This window comes from Mandrillus leucophaeus, unplaced genomic scaffold (assembly GCF_000951045.1).
Source record: "Mandrillus leucophaeus isolate KB7577 unplaced genomic scaffold, Mleu.le_1.0 Scaffold264, whole genome shotgun sequence".
Classification (NCBI taxonomy): domain Eukaryota; kingdom Metazoa; phylum Chordata; class Mammalia; order Primates; family Cercopithecidae; genus Mandrillus; species Mandrillus leucophaeus.
Window position 1 is genome coordinate 1,334,686 of NW_012102743.1, and position 26,112 is coordinate 1,360,797.

At 40.4% G+C, this 26,112-nt stretch overlaps 1 protein-coding gene across 1 annotated transcript in view; it reads right to left on the reverse strand.

Annotated features, from left to right (window-relative positions):
• LTBP1 (latent transforming growth factor beta binding protein 1) overlaps nt 1-26,112 on the reverse strand; it is a 398,449-nt gene that overhangs the window by 279,142 nt on the left and 93,195 nt on the right. The window contains exon 2 of the mRNA XM_011984230.1: nt 18,864-19,033. Coding sequence (XP_011839620.1) covers nt 18,864-19,033 — 170 coding nt within the window. The remainder of the gene's footprint in view (nt 1-18,863; nt 19,034-26,112) is intronic.

A 26,112-nucleotide genomic window follows, 5' to 3' on the forward strand; every position in this document is an offset into this window, starting at 1 on the left:
GGCCTCCCAAAGTGCTGGGATTACAGGCTTGAGCCACCGCGCCCGGTATTAAAACCACTTTTAATTAAATATGCTAAAGAGAATCACTGAATAAGCAACAGGAAATAGCAGTTTCTCATGTACTTTTGAAAAGAAAAACAGAAAATTCTTTGCTACTAAAATTTCACAACATATTATGCAAGAATCATCTTGACACATGATGGAAACTTCTAACTTTATAGATAAAATCTGTGTAAGATATTTAATTTTTGAAAGAGACACCGTGGGACAGCCTGGTGTGGTTCTGAGGCCACTAAAACTGAGGTGCCCTGTTGCTGCCTCTGGTTACTGGAATGCCTTCAGCAAGTGCTGTCGCCTCTGTCCCTGGACTGCAGTCCAGAGTCTGTCCTGAACTTTTATGGGTGTTCCACATCCCTAAACTGAAGAAGTATGCCTGGACAGTTGAACCCCTTCAGGGTCTATGATGTTAAAAAAAAAAAAACATTTTATAAAAAGGACAGACCATGAGAATGTCAAAAAGCCATGGATTTGTTTTCCTCGTTCTCCACTTTTATTACCAACTGTATTTTCTTTTCCCAATCACTGGCCCCAGAGTCATACCAGGCTGTTTCCGGTGTCTGTTCCAGGTGTCTCTGTTCCAGGCTGTTCCAGATGTCTCTTTCAAAATGACTTTTAAAACTCACCCGGTCTAGAACATATCTGGAAATCCCTCATCTAGAACACATCTGGAAATCCCTCCTCTGCTCCTAATTCTGAATATTAAGAGAACCTACTAGTGTTGCCCCATCCAGAACGGATAGTAGTATTTGAAATGCTGTGACTGAGAGTTGAAGAAACACATCCTCCAAGAAGAAAGGTCGTGAATCCGTTCATAAAAAGAGGAACAAAGAAAGGAGTAGCGAGAGCTCATTGTACCCAATCTCCCAATTCTGAATTGAGAATGTAATCCACAGCCACAGTCTAGAATCCTGACAATCATGGGAGCCACACTTGGCGAGGGTTCAATGAGTTTGCCCTGGGTTTTGGGGAACTGGGGAGAGTGAAAGACATCACGGTTCAAGATGTTACTCTAAGAGTCTGTCTCCCAAGGGGGAAACCATTTAAAAGATACATTTTTTCAGAAATGAAAAATAGCTACCTCCCTCAAAGATTCTATGCCAGTCTTTGCAGCAGCACAGCTTTAAATTCCACACCATGGCCATGTGGCTAGAGGACCCGGATGTGCAGACGTGCAACTGACAAGAAGACTGACTTTACTGCTCTCTGTAAACAGAACAAGGAGCAGCGCAATCAACACACTTACCTGTCCTCCATCTCTACTATGCATGCAATCTGCCTAGTTTGCATAGGCTCTTTACAACAACAGTGGATTACATATGCTTCACATGACTCAAATTTTCTGTCCCTTAATTTTGGAACCACAGTTAGGTTTTATTTATCCCTACATTTGTTGTTTTTCAAAGAGCAAGTAAATGGAGGCATTTGACCATTTCTATAAATAACACCTATCTGTATGTGGAGAAGCAAGCTTGACTAAATGATAGATATCTGCTGGACTATTTGTTTACCAAGGAACACATTTGATGGCTTACTCATAAGCTAAACAGGGGGCCATTCTTCTCAAGGATCCCAAATTATCTCTACCACACACTTTGAAAATTAGAATCCTATATATTTGTTATGACAAATTATTTCCAACAAAATCTAACTCCCTGAAAGGAAAGTAAGACCCTTTCCTACCTAGGTCCAACCTAACCTTGCCTCCCATCACATCTCCATGTAAAGCCAGGGCCTGAGCCAGGCCACATTGTCCACATGTCCCCACTCAGACACCTCACTCACGCAGTTTCCTTTCCCTAAAAACCTTTTCCTCTTCCTTCCCACATTACATCCTTTTGACTCAACTAAAATACTCCTTCCCTCCACGATTTTCACTGACCTAGGCACAACCAAATGTTTCAACCCTCCATTTTCTCTTGACTCTTTGCAGACACTTCTATGGATATTTCTCCACTTTTCCCACCTTCCTTTGGCCTCAGTCAGGCCAAAGAAAACAGTCTGTATTCTTATCCTCCTTTTCTATCTATAACAAATGTCCCACCTGGTGATTCTCTTTTTAGGACTGGAAGAGAGAATGTGGTAAGAGGGGAGTGTCATGGGAATGGAATAAAGGGGTTGGAAATGAAGAGGCCTGTATGAACTGAGGCTTAGAATCCACGGGAAGACGGACAATGGGAAGGGAAAGCAACAGGAAGGGCAGACAATGGGAAGGGCAGAGAAATGACTTTTACTCAAACAACTAATAGCTGGAAGTCACAAAACTTTAAAGGAGTTGAATGCCTCAGGCTTCTACCACCTTTGTAAAGAGGGCTTGGGAATTTTCTTCGGACACCAAGGCAGACATAGTGAAGGAAATGACTTATTACACTTCAGGAAATTTAAATTCTGCTTAAGAGAAAAAAAAAAAAAAAAGAGTCAAAAGACAAGGCAGAAAAGAAAACCAAAACCTCCTGGGCCCTGAACACACATTCTGAGTCACTGGAGCTGCCAGGCCAGAAGTAGATATCTTGATGTGCCTCTAAGGGATCCCAATTCTTTCATGCAAGCAATAAAAATCCAGAGCAAACAAAAATAAAATTATAACTTGAATGCATTATATTTTAAGAATCACCAAAGAAGTCAAAGATATGAACATTTTTGCAATGGCCAAAACAACTCTCAAGTTTGATGGATTCAATGGAGACAAAAATCTGTTGAAGCAGTTATATAGAAAATCGGCATTTTAAAATCTCTAAATTAATTTAGAATTAGAGTATCAGGGAATCCAAGCTTGCAGAATACTGACTCTGTCATTTACTTCATTTTTTGTTTTTTCCCAGTACAAACTTCTCTCTGGCTCAGTTTTTAAATGACTGCATCCAATGGCCCCAACTACTCCCCCCTCGGGACTACTGCCAAACTCAATAGAGCTCATCATTAGGAAAGATTTCAGCCTCAATATCCTTTTCTCAAAATCATATATATCTAGCTATGCTCCAGTATTATGTGATAAATAAAACTGAAAAACGATCAGTTGCCAATAAACAAATTACTGATGTATAATTGTACACTGTAAATTTTCTAGCTGTCAGCTAATTCTTTTTAGGTTGACCATTTTCAGCTTCCTCGTTTCCTTTGACTTTCATTAAAAGAGTGCCTCTTCTGTTAAACACTGTGATGGTTTTAAAATATGTCCACAAATTCCCTGATATTTCTCTCTTTAAGAGGTGAAATCTAAAAGCCTAATCTCCCCTTGGACATAGGCTGGTTTTTGTGAATCTTGTCTAAGAACAAACCAGACATGGTGGCTAATGCCTGTAATCCCTGCACTTTGGGAGGCTGAGGCGGGAGGATTGCTTGAGTTCAGGAGATCCAGACTAACACTGGCAACATAGCAAGACCCTATTTCTAAAAAATAAATAAATAACAGAATAAAAATGGAATGATGCTTTGCAACTTCGGAGACTACATCATAAAAGACACTGTGGCTTCTGTCTTGGTCTGTCTCTGTCGGATCACTCACTCTGGGGGAAGCCAACTCCCAAGCCATGAGAATAGTCAAGCAGTCTAAGGTGAGACTCACTCATGGGGCAAAGAACTGAAGTCTCCTGCCAACAGTCACATGAGTGAACCACCTTGAAAGTATCTTCTAAGCCCAGTCAAGCCTTCAGATAACTGCAGTTCTTACTAATATCCTGGCTGGAATTTCATGAAAGAAACTGAGCCAGAACCAACCAACTGAGGTCCCTCTAAATTCCTGAACCACAGAAACTCTTAAGGTAATGTTTATGGCTTTAAACCACTACAGTTTGGAGTAATTTTTATGCAACAATTGATAACTAACATAAACATACACACACACAAAACACGTTCCTCTTCCCTTCTGCTTTTCTTTTTGCCCAGATTCTGAGAACAACAGAAATTATGGACCTTTCTAAACGCACAAAAGCACTGTCTACATGAATGGCAGACTAGAGAAACAAGGACTGAGTGCCTACTAGGCTACAGAGAGCAAATACACACGACAATCATGTAAGCTGCAATCACACCCATTTTGCCAACAAGGAAACCACAGAGATGTTCATCAGAAGCTTGACCATGGTTGTTCTGTTAGGAAACAGTGAAGTTGGGATTTTAATGCAAGCCCTTGTTCTTTCTTTCCTCAATATACCCCAATGCCTCTCCTATACTTGTAATGAGCATTACTATGAAAAATATATGACACTTAGGAAAGTGAATGCTACACGCTTGGGAAATTAGGATGGGGGAGAGAGAAACAAACATAGATTGAGCACCTATGTTATGTGTTCTGCAGTATGCTAGATATCTTATATCGACTTCATCTCACTTCATTCTCACAACAGTCCTACAGAACAAGTCTTAAGATCTTTATCTGTAAGACAAAGAAACTGACAATAAGAAGTTCAAAGGGAAAGAATACAATAAAACCATCCACACGCTCTACCTTTTAGGATGCTGAATCCAGAGCGCATAAAAAGACACTCAGAATAATGCCATCCAACCTATCTACCTCACAAGACTGTGGCAGGGGCCATGTGAAATAATTTGTATGGATATCATTTATAGGCTGTAAAATTCTATGCAAATCAAAGAAAAAATCCTTACATGTGGTCAGTTTTAACCGGAGCAACTGTTAGAAAAGCTCAAACCAGTAGTGACACTTAAACCATGATATACTATAGAGCAAAATATATAACCACTTCTAAATCTAGGAAAATTTTCATCTTGGGATATTTGCTTTCAGATCATAACTATTATTAAACACTCTAGAATAACGCAAGATTCTACTGTGGACTTTGGTTCCACCGTCATTTCCAGATACCACCTCACAATCTGACTTTGTTTGACAGGGATCCTAATGAACGTCAACCAGCTGTAGGAACCCACTGATTAGAAAGGTTTACTCTGCATCTGAATAATTTGGTTTTTTTTTTTTTTTGAGACGGAGTCTTGCTCTGTCACCCAGGCTGGAGTGCAGTGGCACAATCTCGGCTCACTGCAACCTCCACCTTCTGGGTTCAAGTGATTCTCCTGCCTCAGCCTCCCAAGTAGCTGGGATTATAGACATGCACCACCATGCCCGGCTAACTTTTGTATTTTTAGTAGAGATGGGGGTTTCACCATGTCAGCCAGGCTGGTCTCAAACTCCTGACCTCAAGTGATCTGCCTGCCTTAGCCTCCTAAAGTGCTAGGATTACAGGCATGAGCCACTGTGCCTGGCCGCATTTGAGTAATTTTTGTTAAGCTAAACAACTCTTGTTAGCAGCTCTATAGTTACATAACAAATTTTTAAAACATGTTATTGTGTTAGAAGTCTTACATATAATATAATTTTAAAATATCTAAAATATAGTCACATTTGACTTTGCACTCGCCTAAAGATAACTTACACAAATGGCTAAAGTGGCACTTTTTTTCAAAGAAAAAGATTGATTTCTGTAATTTTAAACTCATTTTTCAGTTCCTAACTTAAGGAATACATTTTAAGGAGTAGTCAAGTAATATGCAAGTATTATAATATTTAATTAATGCATATAAAGTGCTTAGTACCATGGTTGGCATGCAGAAAGTGCTAAATAGATGAGGAGGAGGAGGGTGGAACTTACCTCGTGTCTTTGCTGAGACAAAGGAGCCTATGTCCAAATTTCCTAACTACCTGATCTTCAATTTACAGTATCTTCAGCACATTTGTTTGTATTTTCTTGCTTAGAGTATATGTTCTTAAGGTATATTAAGGTGTGGTTTGGAAACTGGGATCTCTGACAAGAAACAACATGAATCACTTTCTCCATTAATATTCTTTGAAAAACCCCTTCAAAGAGAGGCATCTAATTTTGCTAGATTTCCACGTTCAAGACATGGCAGAGCATGCCTGCTATGTACTTACACACATACCGCACTGCGGTTGCCAGAAAACCCATACCAAAAAAAAAGATGAATGAACAGAAGGCATGATGGGATCCCAGGAATCTTACTGAAAAAGTTTCCCAATCCACCTTCACTAACTGAAGCTAGACATTCTCCATTCCACGTGGGAAAGAATCCCCCAGACCTGAGAAGGCTTCTGTTAAAAATTCCAATGGAAGCTGAGACATAAATATGGCAATACCATCAAGGTCCTAGTAACCCACAGGCCAGGCAGAACAATTCTCCAAGTGTTGCAGAGGTCTCAGGGAACTGATGGAACTGACCCACCCACTCCTCTTTCCATGTGCCAAGCTTGCTTAGAAGTGAATGGGGATAGGACTAAGAGCTATAAAGGGAGTGAGGAAAAGCTGAGCAGCTGGGTTTTCCCTCTCTAGAAGTCAAGCTTTGGTGCTGTGCCTAATCAGGACACGCAGCTGTTACACAGCAGCGTAGAAATAGAACTTGTACTAGCTGAGGTCTCTTGCCTACAAAACAACAAGAGGGTGCACATTATCTCGAGCAACAGGATGTTCAAGTGCCCTTGGGTACAGCAAGAAGGAGACAGAAAAGAGAACTCAGAACCCAGAACCAGCTGACCATATAAGCCAAACCTCATGGAGGCTAAGACACAGCTGAGTAACTGAAAAGATGTTCAGAATCCACAGCACTGGTAGCAACCCCATTATATGCTGCCCATGCCCACCTCCCTTCAGAAATGCTGTTGAACTTCATTCTTGTACCCAACATTAACATGGTAGGATTGGCTACTTCTCTGGCTACTTCTGCTTCTTTTCGGTATTATATTTCCATTCCAGTTACTTACTGTTCAATTCTAACTTACGAATTCCTTAAGAGAGATTCTGATTAATCTAATTTCGTCAACATCATTCCTGTTTGGGAAAGCGCCTCTGCCACGCCACCTTACAGGCAGCTGCCACCTCAGATTGGCTTTACTTGAGTCAAGTGCCTACCTGTTTTCCAGTCTACTGTGGCCAGAAGGTGAGGTCACCCATAACATCGCTTGTACCGAAAGGCAGCCTGTCTGATTACAATAGTTATCATCTGCTCTAAGACTAATGATTGATTTGTCCAGATTGTTTTAAAAAGTAAATATGCCCTGCTGAAATGGTAATTTCGGAAAAACAACAGATTTCAAGGGAATTGGCATGCAGCAGACCGGATGCATATGCCTTTCTCATGGTAGATTCATGGTAGAAGAAGGAAGAGAGGAAACACGCAAATCCTCTTGAAGTTCCCACTCAGAACCCATAGATTCGTTCCACCCACACTCGATTGGTCAAAGCAAGTCACATGGTCAAGCCCGGCGTTAAAGGGACTAGCAAAATCCACGATCCCCACAGAAAGCCATGGCAAGATGGAGAGCGGGTGGTGGAAGAACTAGAAAGAACTATGCATATATTATACAATCTACCATGTTTATTATTTATTCTCGGATGAATAATATTCTCGGAGAAAGTCAAATCAGTCAGAGAATCATTCTTAACAAAACTATATCCACCACCTTTTCTCTTCTATAAAGACAAACTAAAGTGCATTTAAATATTCCTTCATTTTCATTAAATTTCCACAGTAACCAAAACCAAAACAAACAAAAACTCTTTGGACCAGAAAGCATGTACCTAACTGAATCACAAAAGGTCAGTACAGTATTTTTGACTGATGAATAAAGGAAAAAAAATATAAATCAAAAGATTTTGTTTGGGGGAGGATTACACTGTAACCTTCTAAAGTAAAGCAGATGCATGCTCCAGCCAGCTCCTCCATGGAATGTAAGCTGAAAGCGTGGGAGGAAGAGCTCTTGGTTTCTGCTGGATCTCAGTCAAGCAGTTGCACTCATGAGATGCACCTGTAGCCATTAAGGGGTGTTGGTTAAACAAGGAGCCCAGCTGCCGGGTGCCTGTGCTTCCAGGCCTTGTTAGGGAAGAGCACTCAATCCCACACAAGAAGCCCAGAGGCCATCAACACAGGCACGACCACCGCCCTCTCACCTGCTCTCCGGATGCTTTTCTTTCTCTCACTAAAGCTTTCTAAATCTGTTTATAGGATATAAGGACTTTCAAATAATTACGATGTTTTTCACAAAACACTGCATATTTAAAATATTTTCATTCAATAAGGAAAAAAAAAGCTAGAACCTTGGAAAAGCAAACTTGTGAAGCGCAGTTAGGGCTACAAGAATTTTTCTTAATGGAGCTTCCTTTATGGATAATGTAAGAAACTAAAAAAAAAAAAAAAAAAGACTTTACAAAATTTATTTCCACTGAAGAAAATCAGACTAATTAGAAAGTTTTCCAACAGAACTAAAAGAAAAGAAAATGTATTTAAAAGTGTCAGAAAGTGGATCTAATGAGAAATACCGATGATAATCACCAAAGTCAGCTCCATGCAAATTATATTTACTCAGGGAGAGATTTGGGCATTATTTTTCCCAACTTGCATACCATGCTAAGTATTAAGAAATTGCATGTAAGTCTGAGTAGTCAACCACGTACTAAAGAGGTTCTGTAGTCTTTTAATAGCATAGTACTTTGCTTAATAAAGATGACATTTAATTGCAAAAAAAATTACTTTAAAAAATACACATAAAATACTGTTGGTGGGAGTAGAAATTAGTTCAATCATTGTGGAAAGCAGTTTGGCAATTCCTCAAAGAGCTAAAAGCAGAACTACCATTCAACCCAGCAATCCCATTACTGGATATATACCCAGAGGAAATCATTCTACCTTAAAGACACATGCACGTGAATGAATGTTCATTGCAGCACTATTCGCAATAGCAAAGACATGGAATCATCCTAAATGCTCATCAACAACAGACTGGATAAAGAAAATATGGTACATATATGCCATGAAATACTATGCAGCCATAAAAAAGAATGAGATCATGTCTCCTGCAGAAACATGGATGGAGCTGGAGGCTATTATCCTTAGCAAACTATGCAGGAACAGAAAACCCAATACCACATGTTCTCACTTGTAAGTGGGAGCTAAATGATAAGAACTTATGAACACAAAGAAGGGAACAACAGACCCTGGGGTCTACTTGAACTGGGAGGGTGAAAGGAGGGAAAAGAGCAGAAAAGATAACTATTATACTGGGCTTAATACCTGGGTGATGAAATAATCTGTACGACAAACACCCATGACGCGTGTTTACCTAGGTAACACACTTTCACATGTACCTCTAAACCTAAAAGTTAAAAAAATACACACATATATACTTGATTGGATATATGTGTGTATATATACACACAGCCATCATACATATATACACGTACGTATTTCTTGGTTTAAAGTTTGCTTGTCAGAAGAATTAATATAACCATATTGCAATTACCTCTTAGGAAAGAAAGTTGTTCTCCAGTCATGTATTAACTTCTACCTCCTTTGTATGGGAACAAAAAGAAATTAGGGCAGCCAGAGTAGGGTTAATATTCAGGAGATATTAAAAAACAAACAATGCAGAACTAAAATCACAGAAAATAACACAAAGCCATTTTTAAGAAATGTCACATATAAAAACGTAAGAAAGGTATTTATGGGCCGGGCACAGTGCTCTCGCCTGTAATTCCAGCACTTTGGGAGGCTGAGGCAGGTGGATCACGAGGTCAGGAGATCCAGACCATCCTGGCTAACACGGTGAAACCCCATCTCTACTAAAAATACAAAAAAATGAGCTGGGCATAGTGGTGGGCGCCTACAGTCCCAGCTACTCCGGAGGCTGAAGCAGGAGAATGGCGTGAACCCGGGAGGTGGAGCTTGCAGTGAGCCGAGATCTCGCCTCTACACTCCAGCCTGGGAGACAGAGCGAGACTCCATCTCAAAAAAAAGAAAGAAAGAAAGGTATTTATGGATCCTTATGTCAAAGTGGGGATGGACTTACTCCAATGCAGTCATTTTCAACATTAAGAGGACTCTTCTATAAGGAATCTAATTCATGAGAAGACAAAGCATTCTACTTTAAGTCCCTGGGAAACATCTCATGAGCAGTATTTTGCATGGGCCTATTTTATTTTGAATCAAAACTATAATTTCTATTCTAATAATGATTAATTTCCTCACAACTCTTTCCCAATCCAAAAGTAAAATCTACTAAAACCCTCAATTTCTGGCAAAGATATCCTAAGGCTGAGGAGGCACCATCTCTTTTCTTTTTCTTTGCTTTAGTTTCCCCACATGCAAACAATAAATTCATTTGTATTACTTTTCCCTAGGGAAAAAAAAATCAGTCTGACTCCAGAATATTCTGGAGCCATACAGTATTGATTTCTTAAAATCAGTCTCAACACCCATAAATGTCCTTGAATTTGCTTGTTTCTTATAAACTCTTGGGCCCTTGGAATTAAAACCTTTCTCTGGCAGTGAAGGCTGCTCATCAAGGAATTTAAACTACGTGGTCCTTCACCCTAGAAGGTTTTTCTTCTTTGCTGTTTTCATATTGCTGGATGAGCTTCTTGGAAGTGTTTATAACCAATCCATATCTACTGTTTCACAGTCATCTTAAACTTCATGTGGCCTATCAGGGGGCAAAGAGAATAATCATGTTCGTACGGCTTCCCTGAACTGGGATGTTACCAAATAGCTCTCAGATACACCATCCTCCCCTCCACGCCCTAACCCAGGATAACATGCATAGCAAGACTGCTCATGAACTTTTCTTTGCAATAGATCATATCCTGTCCTTGAATGAAATCTGGATTCCCAAGGATACCAGCTCAGCAGAACCCTGTTCATCCACATTCACCAGAATGCCTTCTCAGGTGTCAGTCTGTACACAGTTATAATGTTGTTTTACTGTCTAGGCTTTCAGACCAAAAAATTTGCCATACATCAGTGAAAAGTAGATGTCTTTCTTTCAGGAATCTTTAGTACTAACATCCACATGGTCATACAGCTGGGAAACTGGCTCACGGTTCCTGAGTCCCACACAGAATTGTGTATGGGACAAGCAGCTTAAGGAACTTGCTGATTTTGCAAGGAAAAAAAGCACAAAGCTTTATCATTATTCCTTCTTTAAAACAGTTTGTTTTCACACCTAATACTCATCTTAAATGCTTAAGCAGTTTTTGTTGGTTTTCATCAGCTCTTGTAAGGTCATTTATGGCTGGTCCAACTTCCACGGCCTTTTAGTACCCACTGGGTTGGTGTAAGCCAATCCCAAAGACACGTTTTTGTTTTTGTTTTTTTTTGCACACAAGTTAAAGGTAGTCTCCATGCAGGGAGGGCTTTCAATGCTGCAGAACGTGTTCTCTGGAAGTCTTCTCTCCCAAGGACCCACTTGGTCCATCTGGAAAGCTCTGCCCTATAAGGCTCCCAATCAATCTGTCAGGACCTGTCAGCAAGGATGTCTCAGAGGAGCAGAGTTGCCCACATCCTAGATTTCTCCTGCTGCTGCTTCTGTTCTCTCTTCACATGAGTGTGATTACCATCCATATCCTAAACTTCAACATCCACATTAAGGCTACAGCAGTTCTCAGGACCAGACTCTTCCTCAACAGCATTTTCAAATGGCTCCTCCTCTGAAGATCTCCAGGTTGCAATTCATCCCATGCATAAAAATGCTGCTCCAATTCCCCTCATCTATACTTACTATATTTGCCTTTATCCAGTTGCCACCCCAAGGATTTTCCCATCTTCTGCAGCATCTATCCCATAATGGGTGCTCTCAACTATACCAGGGACACCTCCCATGAGCATTCGGTAACTGGCACTAGGCATCCAGAGCCTTTAAGCAATGTTCTTGCCCACCTCCCTGAAGTGGCTGGCATAGGCAGATCTGTCCATGTTAAATACTGCCTATCTCCTAACATTCAGCTTTGTTTTACCAAAGCAAAAATCTTGAATGTCTCCTCTAAGTCTCTGCCAAACCACTCTGCTCTCTCACTCAGGGCAACCAGGAAGACCCAGACAATCTTACTGGTAACCTCTTTGTGGTATCAGACTGCAACCATAAAGAATCTTCGCTCCAGACACATGAACTTCCTTTTTCAAGGGGAGACAAAACCATTTATCCTCAAACCCTGAGATGTTTTCATAACTTGCCATGCTTCTTAATGTCAGTCTGAACTGAAGCCTGAAGGCTAATGCTACAGGCAAGACATTCAACCACAGTATTAATAAAAGTAAAAAGAAGAGGCCTTGTATGTCCAAAGCATCCATACTTCTCTTAGTGTGGAACTATGGACTGCGATCAGGCCAGAACTGGGATTCAGGAGTTCAGGCCACAAAGCTGCTGCTACGAGAACAACAGACTCTCTGCATCTGTCTCAGACCAGAGCTCAGGAGACCTGGGGAGCTGTTCTATCTTCAAATGGAGGTGCCAGATTTCAGTCAGCCCATGATTGATGGCTGGAAGTCAAGCTGCCCTAGCCTGTTGCAAAGACTGAGAGAGGGCAGCACAGACCAGAACTCAGGGTTAAGACGTCTCCCGTGGTGCCAGCACGGGTGGGAATTACATTTTCTTCTGTCAGAAGTCACCCAATAGGGACCCTGTGTGTGCTTCTTCACTTCTATGGTTTCTTATTTAAACAAAAAAGGTTAGGTGTAACACTTTAAGTAAAAAGTGGGCTTGACCTCATTTTTCCTTTCCTTTTTTTTTGCAATTTAATGGTACTATGTGTTTGGAAATGCCAGTCATTTCTCTCTCTCTCTCCCCTACAATAGCACATCAGAGGCCAACTAGGCAATTTAAGAGCCTGAGTTATATCTATTTAAAGATTTTTAAGAAGTTACTGTATAAAACATGACATCTGCCTTTCCTGAAATTATTTAACACTTTAAGTAAACAGTGGGCTTGTCCTCACTTTTCTTTTTTTTTTCTTTTTTTGCAATTTAACAGTACTATGTGTTTGCAAATGCCAGTCATTTCTCTCTCTCTCTCTTTCTCCCCCACGTTAGCACATCAGGAGATAAACTGGCAAATTTTTTAAGAGCCTGAGCTATATCTGTTTAAAGACCTTTAAGAAGTTACTCTTTAAAACATGACATCTGCCACTGCTAAAATTTTACATTTCTGCTTTGTTGAATTTAAATAACTAAAACTTCAGATGACTTTGAAATATAAGTATCCTATTTAAAACCTAAGCCCATCTTGAGAGAACAACAACTGGAATAAGCAATGAGAAATCCAATTTGGAGAAGTTCAAATTTCTAAATCATTCCAAATATTAAAGTGATGTAGTAGAAAAGGGACTAAAGAGGCGAATGCTTAAATTGGAGCTTCTCTAATCTTTTAGATCTTCTTTGCACAGTCTGGAAACCAGTCGTCTAGGGAACCATGTCAGTTACATGGCCATTGCTGCTCATCCTAAAGATCTCCTTTATAAGTAGCCCTACAATCTATCTTAGTAAGTCCTTCGGTGTCTTATAACTATGATGATAAATACGTCCTTCCACCATAGACTGTACTTAAAATATTATTTGCTGGCTTTAATATTATAAAACATTCCATATCATTTTTACTACGACAGCCCACAGTATGATGTAGACACTTACTATACCCTCAAGGACTTTTTCTAGCAGGTTGTGTCAAACTAATCTCTTTTTGTGTGTGTTACTTGGGTTTGCTCCTGAACATGTGCTATTCTAATCTTGACTGACCATTTTTATAAGATGGTCTTCCAAATGTTATGTCATTTCCATTTTCTTCCTCTGGGTTAAAAAATATATATATATACACACTATACTAAACATAATATAATTTGGTTTACATACGGAATTCTTTCCTACAAGTCACCAATGAAAACACTGTATAAAGCAGACCCCACCCCTACCCCATACCACCCTTAAGACTTCTGAGAGCTTATGAGCTCAATTCCTTGGAGCTGAAACTGAGTCTCATAACTACTTACTTGGCAATAATTTTTCATAAATATTTGTTATTTTAAATTGAGATATGATTCACATGCCACAGAATTCACCCTTAAGTGTATAATTAAGTTTGTTGGGTTTTTTTTTTTTTTTAGTATTTTCAGGTTGTGCAACCAGCATGACAACCTAATTCCAGAACATTTTCACCGCCCCAAAAGAAACCTCTTACCTATAAATAACTATTCCCTATTCCCACTCTCCCCTGTCCCTGGCAACCGCTAATCTTCTTTCTGTGTCTGTGGATTTGCCTACTCTGGACATCTTACAGAAATGGACTCATATAGCATGTAGTCTGGATTCTTTCACTCAGCTTGTTTTCAAAGTTCATCCATGTTGTAGCATCTATCAATATCTTATTCCTTTTTATGGCTGAGTAATACTCCTACACTGTATAGAGATATATAGCTCAGTTTGTTTATCCATTCATCAGTTGATGGACATTTGGGGTTGTTCCCACTCTCTCGGCTATTACAAGTAATGTTGCTATGAACATTCATGTACAAGTTTTTGTGCGAACATATGTTTTCAGTTCTTTTGGATATATAGCTAGGTGTGGAATTGCTGGGTTATATACTTCTATATTTAACTTTTTTGAGAAACTCATGCAGTATCTTAATGTGATACTGTGTTGTGATATGGCTGGTACTGGTTCATCCCATAAAAATATTTCTACCAATACCAAAAAGTTTTCTATAAGCAACCAGGAGTAACATCCCATTCCTTTCCCAATTGCTGTGTGGTCTGTCATTCTAAAATTAAAAGAAACGAGACTTATCTAACACAAGCGGTTTCCTGGTAGTTCATGCTTTTCTGGGTGCCTTCAAACTAAGTGGGAACATATCTGAGAATTGTCATGCTCTGGAGGGTGGGTTGGTGGGGACACTGAGAATGAAGGACAGCTGCTAGAGGCACGGCCTCTTGGGCAGCTTTTGTCATGTTCCAGGCACCAATCAATCAGGTCCAATATCTAGATGTTTTCAGTGGAATGAGAGACTGTGAGTCTCTAGATCAAAAACTGGCAAACTGTAGCCCATGAGCCAAATCCAGCCACCTGATCTCCTATAACATGAGAGGTAAGAACGATATTTACATGTTTAATAGATACATTTTAAATAGCTATATAAATATCTACCTAAGATCCTCAATTTGCCTATTGTCTCACAAAGTCTAAAGTATTCCCTAAAAGTTTGCCAATCCCTGCTCTAGATGATACTGATGCAAATTAAATTATTTTAAGGCCAACAAATAAAGCAGAACACTAAAAGTTATTAATTTATCACTAGAAATATCCCTTACCGGCTGGGTACAGTGGCTCACGCCTGTAATCCCAACACCTTGGGAGGCCGAGGTGGGCGGATCACTTGAGGTCAGGTGTGGCCAACCAGCCTGGCCAACATGGTGAAACCCTGTCTCTACCAAAAATACAAAAACTAGCTGGGCAGTAGTGGTGCACACCTGTAATCCCAGCTACTTGGGAGGCTGAGGCAGGAGAATTGCTTGAGACTGGGAGGCAGAGGTTGTGGTTAGCTGAGATCGTGCCACTGCACCCCATTATTCATAATAGCCAAGAGTGTGGGAACAACCCCAAATGTCCATCAACTGATGAATGGATAAACAAACTGAGATATACATCTCTATACAATGTGGGAGTATTACTCAGCCATAAAAAGGAATAAGATACTGATATATGCTACAACACGGATGAACTTTGAAAAGACGCTGGAAAAAAAAAAGATATCCTTTACCAAAGACCAGAGAACACTTAGCACAGGATGTCAAGTTACCTAGAAAGTGACTAAGAAGACTGGTAAATATACAGAATCAAATTAGGAAAAGCGGTGTGTACACATTGGACAGGGATGGTGAATTGCATTATCGAAACTCTGGCAAAATCCATAAAATAGTCATCCCTCCCAAAAGAAAGCACCTCACTAGCAACTTGGTTAGTTTCTCTCTATCTATAATGTTTTCGCTGGAGAGTGCTACGTTTGACACATTAATGTATTTTACTTTACTTAATCCATTGCCTCCATCCTCATCTCTTTCCTGCTTATTCAAAACAATTGTTCTTTTTCTCTTACCAAGTGTCGAGAGCAAATCCTTATTCCCTTGGGCTTGTAGACTACTGTTTCCTCCTATTATGAGCTAAAAGTTGCACAGTGCTTGGAGCTCAAGGTATGCATTATTATTATTGCTCTTGTAATATATCAATATTAAACATACCAACTGGTAATTACTGTAGACCCCCTGTTTAATCACTTTTAAAGGGAGAAGATAACACTTGTTATTGCCAACCTAAATGTCTTCTCTAGTTCTAGTAGCTTCTCAAAAGTAATGGCAGTGGACTACTATGACATACCTCACTCCTTCAATTTCACTCCAAGATACATCATGCTCAAACCATCTTAGCATCTTCTGTTTTTCTAAAGAATCACAACTGTCAGTTTCTGTTTGACCTTCAAATCTTTCAGCACAATAAGAAATTAATCTGTTTGCATTTGATCCCTTCTGTAAATATGAAAATGAAGATGCTAAAAGCTGCTTTTCCTCAGACTTCTCTGACTAACTTTTCCTTCCTTTCTGTTCCATGTAAGGCTTCCTTGGAGCCTCCTCTTTTACCTACCACAGAATGGAAGTATGCAGAGACACAGTATGTTTAGGTCCTTCCTACTACTTGTACCTCCTTTCCAGTTTTAATCATCTTCTGTGGTTCTTACTCCATTTTGCTATTTCAGTATCCTTCATGGTCCTGCCAAATTACCTCTTTTAAAAACTTTCCAACTAGCCCTCCAGCTCTCGGTAGAGCTATGGCCTCAGCAAAAATAGCCACATCTCCCTTCTTGCCTTTCCCACATGCTTAACTCTTTCAGTTAATTCCTGAGCTTTTTGAACAACAGCCATCTTTTAGGGGGTTTAAGCAGAGAACACTATCACTATGATAATACACATTAGTCCACATTCTTTTACTAGCTCCCTACTGTGTAGAAAATATATTTAAACAGGATGAGTGGGAAAGTTATGGACAGAACAGATAAGAAACTTATCTTCACAGTCTTCTAAAATATAATCTCATCTTTCAGAACACAGTTCAACTAAGATTTGAGAGTTTAAAATACATATATACACATGAGTGTGGGAATACACACAGAGTGGGAATTTTCATTCCAATAACAAATTATAGAAAACAAATCAAAACCACAGTCTAGTCTCTAGTCTTAATACCAGTGTTCTCTAACCATCTTTTCCTGATACCTCCAGATAATTCAGAATTCTCTTCTTTTATCAGTATGATCATAAACTTTAAAAACTCTCTTCCCGGATAGGTGCGGTAGCTCACGCCTGTAATCCCAGCACTTTGGGAGGCCGAGGCGAGCAGATCACAAGGTCAGGAGATCGAGACCATCCTGGCTAACACCATGAAACCCCACCTCTACTAAAAATACAAAAAATTAGCCGGGCGTGGTGGCGGCGCCTGTAGTCCCAGCTACTCGGGAGGCTGAGGCAGAAGAATAGCGTGAACCCGGAAGGCGGAGCTTGCACTGAGCCGAGATCACGCCACTGCACTTCAGCCTGGGCGACAGAGCAAGACTCCGCCTCAAAAAAAAAAAAAAACAAAAAAACAAAAAACCCACCTCTCCTCCCATCACACTCTGATTTGGGAGCTGTTTTTTAGAAAATTGTCATCTATATAAAACCCCAAGGAAAGAAGAAGTACATCTTTTACTTAATTAATTTATTTAAATGAATTTTAATTTATTTATTTAAAGAGATAAATGACGGCTTACCCTCAGAAGCATCCTTCACGAAAAAGATCCTGCCTGTCTAGTTAAGAAGCGTAATGATAAATAGGTCATCACAGGTAACTTTTATCAGAGGATTCAGAGCACAACTGTCATAAGCCTTCACACAAAAACATGGCATTTATATTTAAGAAAAAGATGGTGCATGACTGTAGTCCTAGCTACTTAGGAGGCTGAGATGGGAGTAGCCACCGGTCACTGAGCAGGACTTTCTCAAAAGACAAAAAGTGGATGTACAAACCTGCTGTTAGATACTCTTTCTGTTAAATGACCAATTCTGAGGGAAGAGTCAATCATTTTAGATTCAGTACAGAAACGGGGAGGTGGAGTGGGTGTAGGGAACCAAAGCCACAACGCATATGGACTTCACAAGTGCCAAACAGTAGTAAAAACTGTATCTCAACTCTTCATACTGTTCCCAGTGGTGAAAGATGGTCCTTTTCCACCTCACAACTGGCATTCTCTTTCACTACCTATGGTGCAGGCAATCAGTCAACATGTGACAGGGCAGGAAGCCGCTGGAACGAGAGTATGTGTCTAGCTCTCGCCTTTGGATGGGCTGCGCCTCACTCCAGAACGTTTTCTCCAGATGCTGCCAGCAGACACTCTGTAATACCTAAACCACAAATCATCACATTCCCCACCCTTTGAGCCAGGCCTTGTCCTTGAGCTTCCCACATAGCGAGATATTAACCAAGCTGGCCACTGATACAATAGTGCTTTACAAATTCAGAGAAATCTGCCACGCCAGCTGCTTGATACACTAAAAACTAGGTGAGCCTTATAATGTAAAAATATCCACTGTAGGAGAACCTCAGAGAGCCATGCAGGACATTTCAGACGTTTCACAAGGCACGAGTCCTGGCTAGCTTACTAAAGAAAATATTTCATCAGTGTAAACATGTCAGACATATGACTGGACCCAAAATTAGAGCAAATATGTTAGACATGAAGCCATCTTGCAGAAACAGAATGACAGGCAGGTCACTTCAGATTCATTTCCAAAATCCAAGAAAAGCTGCTTTTCCTCAGAAGAAGGAAACCATGCTAAATTTCTGCTGTCTAGTTGTTTTAGGAACCAATGTGGATTTTTAGTGACTCTCGAATTTTATCTACTGTGACACATTAAAGCCGTCTACACTGAACAAAGCGTTTCCTATCTCTGATACCGTAACTTAGGAAAATGGTTGATAACACTATACTCACGCTGAAAAGGTGCCGCAACTTGATCCTGCACATATCTTAAAGGGAAAGAACCTTCAGTGGACTGCTCTCCCGAAATCCCCTTCTGGGCTGGAAAGTACTTGGGCTTGAGCACATATTCCTGGGTCTGGCTATGGTGAATCATCACGCTCTGGGAGGAAAGGGGAGTCACTCTGGGAAGAAACAAAATAAAGAGAAGGAATTATATAATGGACTTTTAAAAGTCAGCTAATAAGGAAAGGATAAGAAACGAGTTAAATGTAGAAAGGAGCATCAATTCAAAGCAAGGCTCTTTTTTTTTCCCTTCAAATATTGTCACTGACCACTCATGACATACAAGGAGGTAAATGACGGCTTACCCTCAGAAGCGTCCTTCACAAAAAAGATCCTGCCTGTCTAGTTAAGAAGCGTAATGATAAATAGGTCATCACAGATAACTTTTACCAGAGGATTCAGAGCACAATTGCCATAAGCCTTCACACAAAAACATGGCATTTATATTTAAGAAAAAGATGGTGCATGACTGTGGTCCTAGCTACTCAGGAGGTTGAGATGGGATGATCGCTTGAGCCCAGGAGTTTGAGACTGGAGTGAACTATGACTGCACCGCTGCACTCCGGCCTGGACGACAAGAGTAAGACCCCATCTCTAAAAAGGGAAAAAAGACAAAGATGTTTACACAGACAGGTATATATTTCATAAGAGTGCAGCACTGGAAATGGGAAAGGGGAAAATAGGGAAGAAAGTACAGGAAGGGAATTATGCAAGAAATCCCCACCTTGATTAGTTAAGCAAAATCCATCATAAACAATTAAAGCCTGTATGATCCAGTGGGACCTTCTAACTCTGCCTACCACTAAAGGTTAGCTGGTTAATCTCTTTAAGCCTCAGTTACCTAATCTGTACTGTAGAATCTCTGCGACCCCGAGCTGAGAAAAACAGTGATTGTAAAAATCTGAACAAATGCAAGCTAAAAGAATAATAATTTTAATTCCCTTTTGAAATATAAATTACGATGCCGCTTTAGGGAAACAATTTTTTATGCTGTGTCTCATAATGATATAAATCATACTATTTGAGTTAAATGTGTTATAATTATACTCTCATTATCTTTTTAATAGCACGAGTCAAGACTTCTGGGAACTTCTGAACATGATTACTATGTGCTCATCCTCCTGGTCCAACCCTTGTTTTCTGTGACAGTTCTCTTCTACCACATCTAATTCATATTTTAAAATAAGCCTCTGCCCAGATTCAGTTATTCCCTGAGGAAGAGGAATGAAAAATATAAAGAAGATATACCAACTAATTCCAGAATATGCAAAATTGCTACTGAAATGGTTAGGACAGTGCATTTTTGCAGCAAGCTGAGCCTTTAGAAAGGAACATGCTCTGTAATGCAATCTGACCCAAAACACTGACCCTAAGGAGGGACTGACTATCTGCACAAGGGGAAGAAATGATGCCATGGCAGTTAGTGCAAAAGGCAAATTGTCAAGCCACCCAAAACATTGTATGGTGATACAATGTCTCATATCAAAAGCAGCAAAAGAAACGTCAATAGTCTCACTCTATTGGATTCGTTCTCATTGGAGCTGGTGAATGAGCTATTCCATGGGACAAGGCATCCATGAGATAAAGGAATAGAAGAGGCTAGAATTAGGGTGCTTCCCTCTTAGTCAGTAATCTGGATCTACCCCTTAAAATCCTGTCGTTTCAGGAGAGCCTGGAACATCTATTTTGGGCCTGGATTTTCCCAGATGCAGTACCATGCAAGGGCACTCCCTTTGTCACCAGACTAATGACTAAATTACTAAAAGCCTGAGGTTTAACATTGCGAACACTTTTGTTTTGATGATGTAAGTGTTGTTTTGAACATTAAGTGTGTTTGGTTGGGATAGAGCAGCAAGTGAAACAGCTGGACACATCTGGTAGTGACTGATAAGAACCACAAGTCTCTTCTATCAGCCTCTTGGAAACAGGAATCCTCCGCATCTCAGAAGCAACTTGTCCTCTGGCCACGTTGCCACCCTGTCACCATGCTACTCTGACCCACTGAGAGATGTACAGGCTAGCTCCTATTCAGGAAAGGAAAACCCAGCTTTCCAGGAGACCTTGGGCTACTGCACCTAATTCATACCCCAACCACAGCCAGAAAGGTAAAAGTATGGGGTCCGCCTTCTACTTGAGGTTGTCTCTTGTCTCCCCTCTGAATCAAGGAAGCAGAGGACAAGAAATAAGCTGAAAGCATACATGTGGACGGGCCTTTTTTCCCTGAATGTAACAGAAAGGTAATAAACAAACAAGGTAAAACCAAGCTGTACTAGGTCTAGAACTTAAGTAACAGCCCTCAGCCATCACTAACTTAAGGAAATCAGTAGTTAAGTGCCACTACTGTCTACATATTCCTCAAGTTACAAACACATTGCAAATATGGAGCTACACACAGCTGTCCCCACTCCCTTACCTTCTCCTGCCTCCCCCCATGACAGGCGTGCGTGCACAGGTACCCCACAGGCTAATGCCCCTCTGCCCCACAGCCCCACAGAGACAGAAGCAAGGCCATGGACAGGACCCCTGCTGAAGCAAGTAGAGGAAACTGTCCCATTACTCATCCTACAAGCATTATGTGAAATCACCACCCTACGCTCTCTTCTTCACCTTCTCCTTCATGGTTGGTGTCCACTTTTTCCTCTAATTTCATTATTCACAGTTATTTCCACTTCACACCACCTTGCAGTCTTACAAATATATATTCTCTTTACTTCTTCCTTTCCTTCTCTGTTACCCTGAGTATTTCAGGAAAAAGTCTCTCTCCACTTAAATTGGGATTTCCTCCTCCCTTCCCTCTTCTTCAGAAAAAGAAAAGCTTTACTATCACCAGTGAACATCAAATTAGTTATAGCAATGTAACCGTAATTTTTTAAAATGGGGGACTAAATTTAAAAGAGAAAATTAGATTACAAACTGCAGAGATTCTGGTTCAAACTGGTTGGCAGGGGCACCCATATATTTCCCCTTCCTCCAAAGATATCCTTAAAGTTTCAGGTAAGAAATTAAAAAGATATAAATCCAGGGTTGATATCTAGCTATTATGCAATAGTACAGCCACATTAGTGGTTTAAAATATTTAAATACTCTGTACTGATGAAGCGCTACTATCCCAATGCCCTAAGTGCCCCTCCCACTGATGGATCTCCCTGTCCCATCCACTGGGCCCCCTAAGACATCTCCTCAATCCTATAAATAAAGAGTTAACCTTTGACAGAGCTGGAGAACTCAGGGTCTCTGCTCCAGCATCCCTTCTGATGGATCCAGACCTGTTCTACACAGGTTAATAAATACGTTTCATATCATCCATTAATAAACACACAAGAGACATTTCAACAAATCTGTAAGAGAGTCAACATGCACCAAGAAACACTGACTGTTGTAATAGGGTGGAGCAAGCCATGGCCTTAAAAAATATTTTTCTAACTTCTTTCACCTCAACCCACAGTAAAAAGTACATTTTACAAGGAGAGCCAATCCATATCTACATATATGTCTGTGTTTTGGCATAACTAAAATAAATTTTACAAAACAGGGTTTACCCTTACGATCTGCAGGGCACCCTGATATGTTCTCTTCTAAGCTATTCTTTTCATATAATCTTGAGTCACTACATGTATTTCATGACTTCATGAGTTCCCTAATAGGTTACAACCCGGTAGTTCAAGGGCACTGGTCAGGAATCACTGTGAAAGAGTACAGACACACAGGAAGCAGTCATCGCAGGGGACCACAGAAAGGTTAGGAATACTTAAGCCAAGTAAGGGGTGAAAATGAGATGTAGGGCTGAACAGTGTTATCTCAATTGAAAGCCTATATATGAAGACAATTGTTTTCCCCAACTCAAGCAAGGGAGGAGAAGTCAATGCCTGACTTCAAAGCTTCAAAGGACAGGCTGACTTTAGTTGGTGGCTGATGACTTTAAGTTGAAGCCAGTGCTCATTTACCATTCCCAAAATCCTAGGGCTCTTGAGAATTATGCTCAGATCATGCCACTGCACTCCAGCCTGGGCAACAGAGTGAGACTCTGTCGCAAAAAAAAAAAAAAGACTTTCTACCAGCAAAAAGATCACATATGATTTGAAGGCTCAGAGGATCATGAGCATTTTCGAGCAATAAGATATTTTTAAATTTTAATTTAAAAATTAATTTCAATTTTAAACAATTAATGTACTTTTTAAAGACATAATGCTATTATATACTTAACGGACTAAGGTATAGTGTAAACATAACTTTTACATGTACTTGGAAACCAAAATATACATGTGACTTGCTTTATTGGGATACTCACTTTCTTGCGATGGTCTGGATGTGAACCCTCAGTATTTCCCAGTGTGCCTATAATGACTTTGGGAAGAAGGCTGGGGGACGGGGGGTGAAGTAAATAAGCTAAGTCTTCATTTACTAGAGCAAGACATTTTAGACAACATCTAAAGTGAATAAATGGAGACGGGGCCATATGGAGATAACTATAAGAACTAATAGGACTTGAGGATCAAATGAGCAAAGGGGTGGGGACAGCCAGGGAAGGAGTCCAGCAATTTGCAGGTTTCAAGCCCACTGGAAGGATATTTTTGGTTCAAAGCCGAGGGGAAAAGTAAGTGCGATGAGGTGTGCCGAGTCACGTCTGTCAGAAGAAAGGGCCACTCTATGAGAGGGCAAGAATGATTATGCCAGTTTAGAAACAGAAATGTGGGGTGGATCTCTAAGGAGAGGTTAGGAAAAGCCTCTGAGTTTAGGATAGTGACATTCTAGGAGAGGCCAACATCTTCAAATGCAAAAATGTTGCAGGAAAAACAACAGGGAGCCACACGGTCCTGGAGGACACTCACACTTAATGGTAGGGACATAAAGAGAATATAGGAGGACAAAAAAGTCAGAAGAGGAGAAAAATAAGAATCAAGTCAGTTCAAAAACGGTAAGTGGAAGCAAGTTTCTAGGAGGAAGTGGGAGAGGATCACCTGCAAATTGCTGCAGAAAACCAAAGGAATAAGAAATCCGGAAAGGCCGCTGGGTTTGGTTGAAGGTCACTAATCTAAACGAACAAGGGCCAGAGAAATCAACAGTGTGGTGTTAGGAACGGTAGGAGCCAAAATATGACTGCATATTATGTGATGGGGAGATACTAGTGACACACAGAAAAGAAAGAACAAGAGAAACAGGCCAGAGGCTGGGGTCTGGCTCACCATCTGAAGACTTGAATCTGCGGAAACCTCTGTATCTTTGTAAGCAAAGGGAAACAATCGCATAAAACTGCTTTCTTTAAAAGAAAGAATTAGTCACATACTGTTTACACTGCTGCCTTCCTAGTGGCAAGTTTTGGCGCACAGAGGGACTAAACTTTTCCATATTTCTACTAAATCCATTATTTGACCTGCGGAGAGGGTGGGAGGATCTGGCAGAACACAAGGCCCTTTCCAGTTAAGAAAAGGGCTTTGGACCTCACAGAAAGGAACCCCCAATAGGCCACAAAAAGTTTCCCACAGAAGTCAAGTCCAACACAATCTAACCCGTTTCCCTGTGTTGAGGGTCCTTAGTTTTATAATCAGGAGTAAGGAAAAGCAGAAGAGGAAACAGGGATGCAGGAGGAAGATGCAGTGGTCAACTTCAGGCTGCCAGGGTCAGTTCTTCTCCACAAAATTCAAGTGATCAATTGTACTCCACCTGCCTGCAAGTTGTTGAGAAGGATGGGTGAATGCTATTCCAAAAGCAGGATAGGCATTCAAGTAAATTAAAATGTCAGCTATAATTTGATGCAGAAACCCTCTTCCCCTTGGAGAGTACTCAAGGGCAATATGCACATAGGGAATGGCAAAGAATATGCAAACCATTAGGAAGATGCTACATGGCAGTGTAACATACAAACACACACACACATACACACATAAAGGGAGATGAGGATTTATGGTCCATGACCCCATCCATATGGAATTACCTATCAGACCAAAACAGAATTAGGAGGTAACACGCTGCTGATGAAGAGACTAAAGGGAAGCACATACAGACAATGCAAACAGCATACAAACTATGCATACAGACAATGCATACGGCATACAGGTTATGCATACAGACAATGCATACAGCATACATACTATATATACAACACAGAGACTGTGCATACAGACAGTGCATACAGTCTAGAAACTATGCATACAGATTGTGTGTACAACATAGACATTGTGCATATAGAGAGTGCATACAGCATAAAGACTGTGCATACAAACAGTGCATACAGCATACAGATTATGCATACAGACAGTGCATACAACATACAGACTATGCACACAGACTGTACAAAATATAGAGACTGTGCAGACAGTGCATACAGCATACAGACTATGCATAGAGACAGTGAATACAGCACAGACTGTGCATACACAGTGCATACAACATACAGACAGTACATACAGACAGAGCATTATAGATTGCGCATACAGACAGTGCACACAGCATACAGACTGCATACAGACAGTGCATACAGCTTACAGACAGTGCCTACAGCATATAGACTGTGCACTCAGCATACAGACTGTGCATACAGACAGTATATACAGACAGTGCATACAAGCAACATATACAGACTGCTAGTAAAGAATATGGGAAAACCAGAGTATGCCAGAAAAACACAGTAAAAGTAAAATGAAACAAGCAAACTACAAAGTCATGAAAATGGGAGAAATGAAAATATAAGAGAAAGACCAATAAAAATTATCTTAGACTAAATGAGATGAAAGAGACAAAAGGGACTGAGAAATTAAAATGAAAGAAGGTAGATATTTGAGGGAAAAAAATACAGAAAATAAGGGAATTTTAGTAATGGTCATTAATAAACATGATCAACACATCAGGTAATTCCAAATCTTCCCTTACCAGTGGTTCTTAACCAGGGGCTGTATTTGCTTCTTAGGGACACCTGGCAATGTCTGGAGACATTTTTAAGTGTCAAGACTTGGAGATGGCAGACTGGCATCTAGTGGGGAAAAGCCAGGGATGTCAATAAATATCCTATAATGCACAGGACAGCCCCGCACCCCAACAAAAAAAAGTATCTGGCCCAAGATGTCAATAGTTCCACGGTTAAAAAATAGTCCTCTTGGCAGGGGTTGGTGGCTCAAGCCTGTAATCCCAGCACTTTAGGAGGCCGAGATGGGCGGATCACGAGGTCAGGAGATCGAGACCATCCTGGCTAACACAGTGAAAC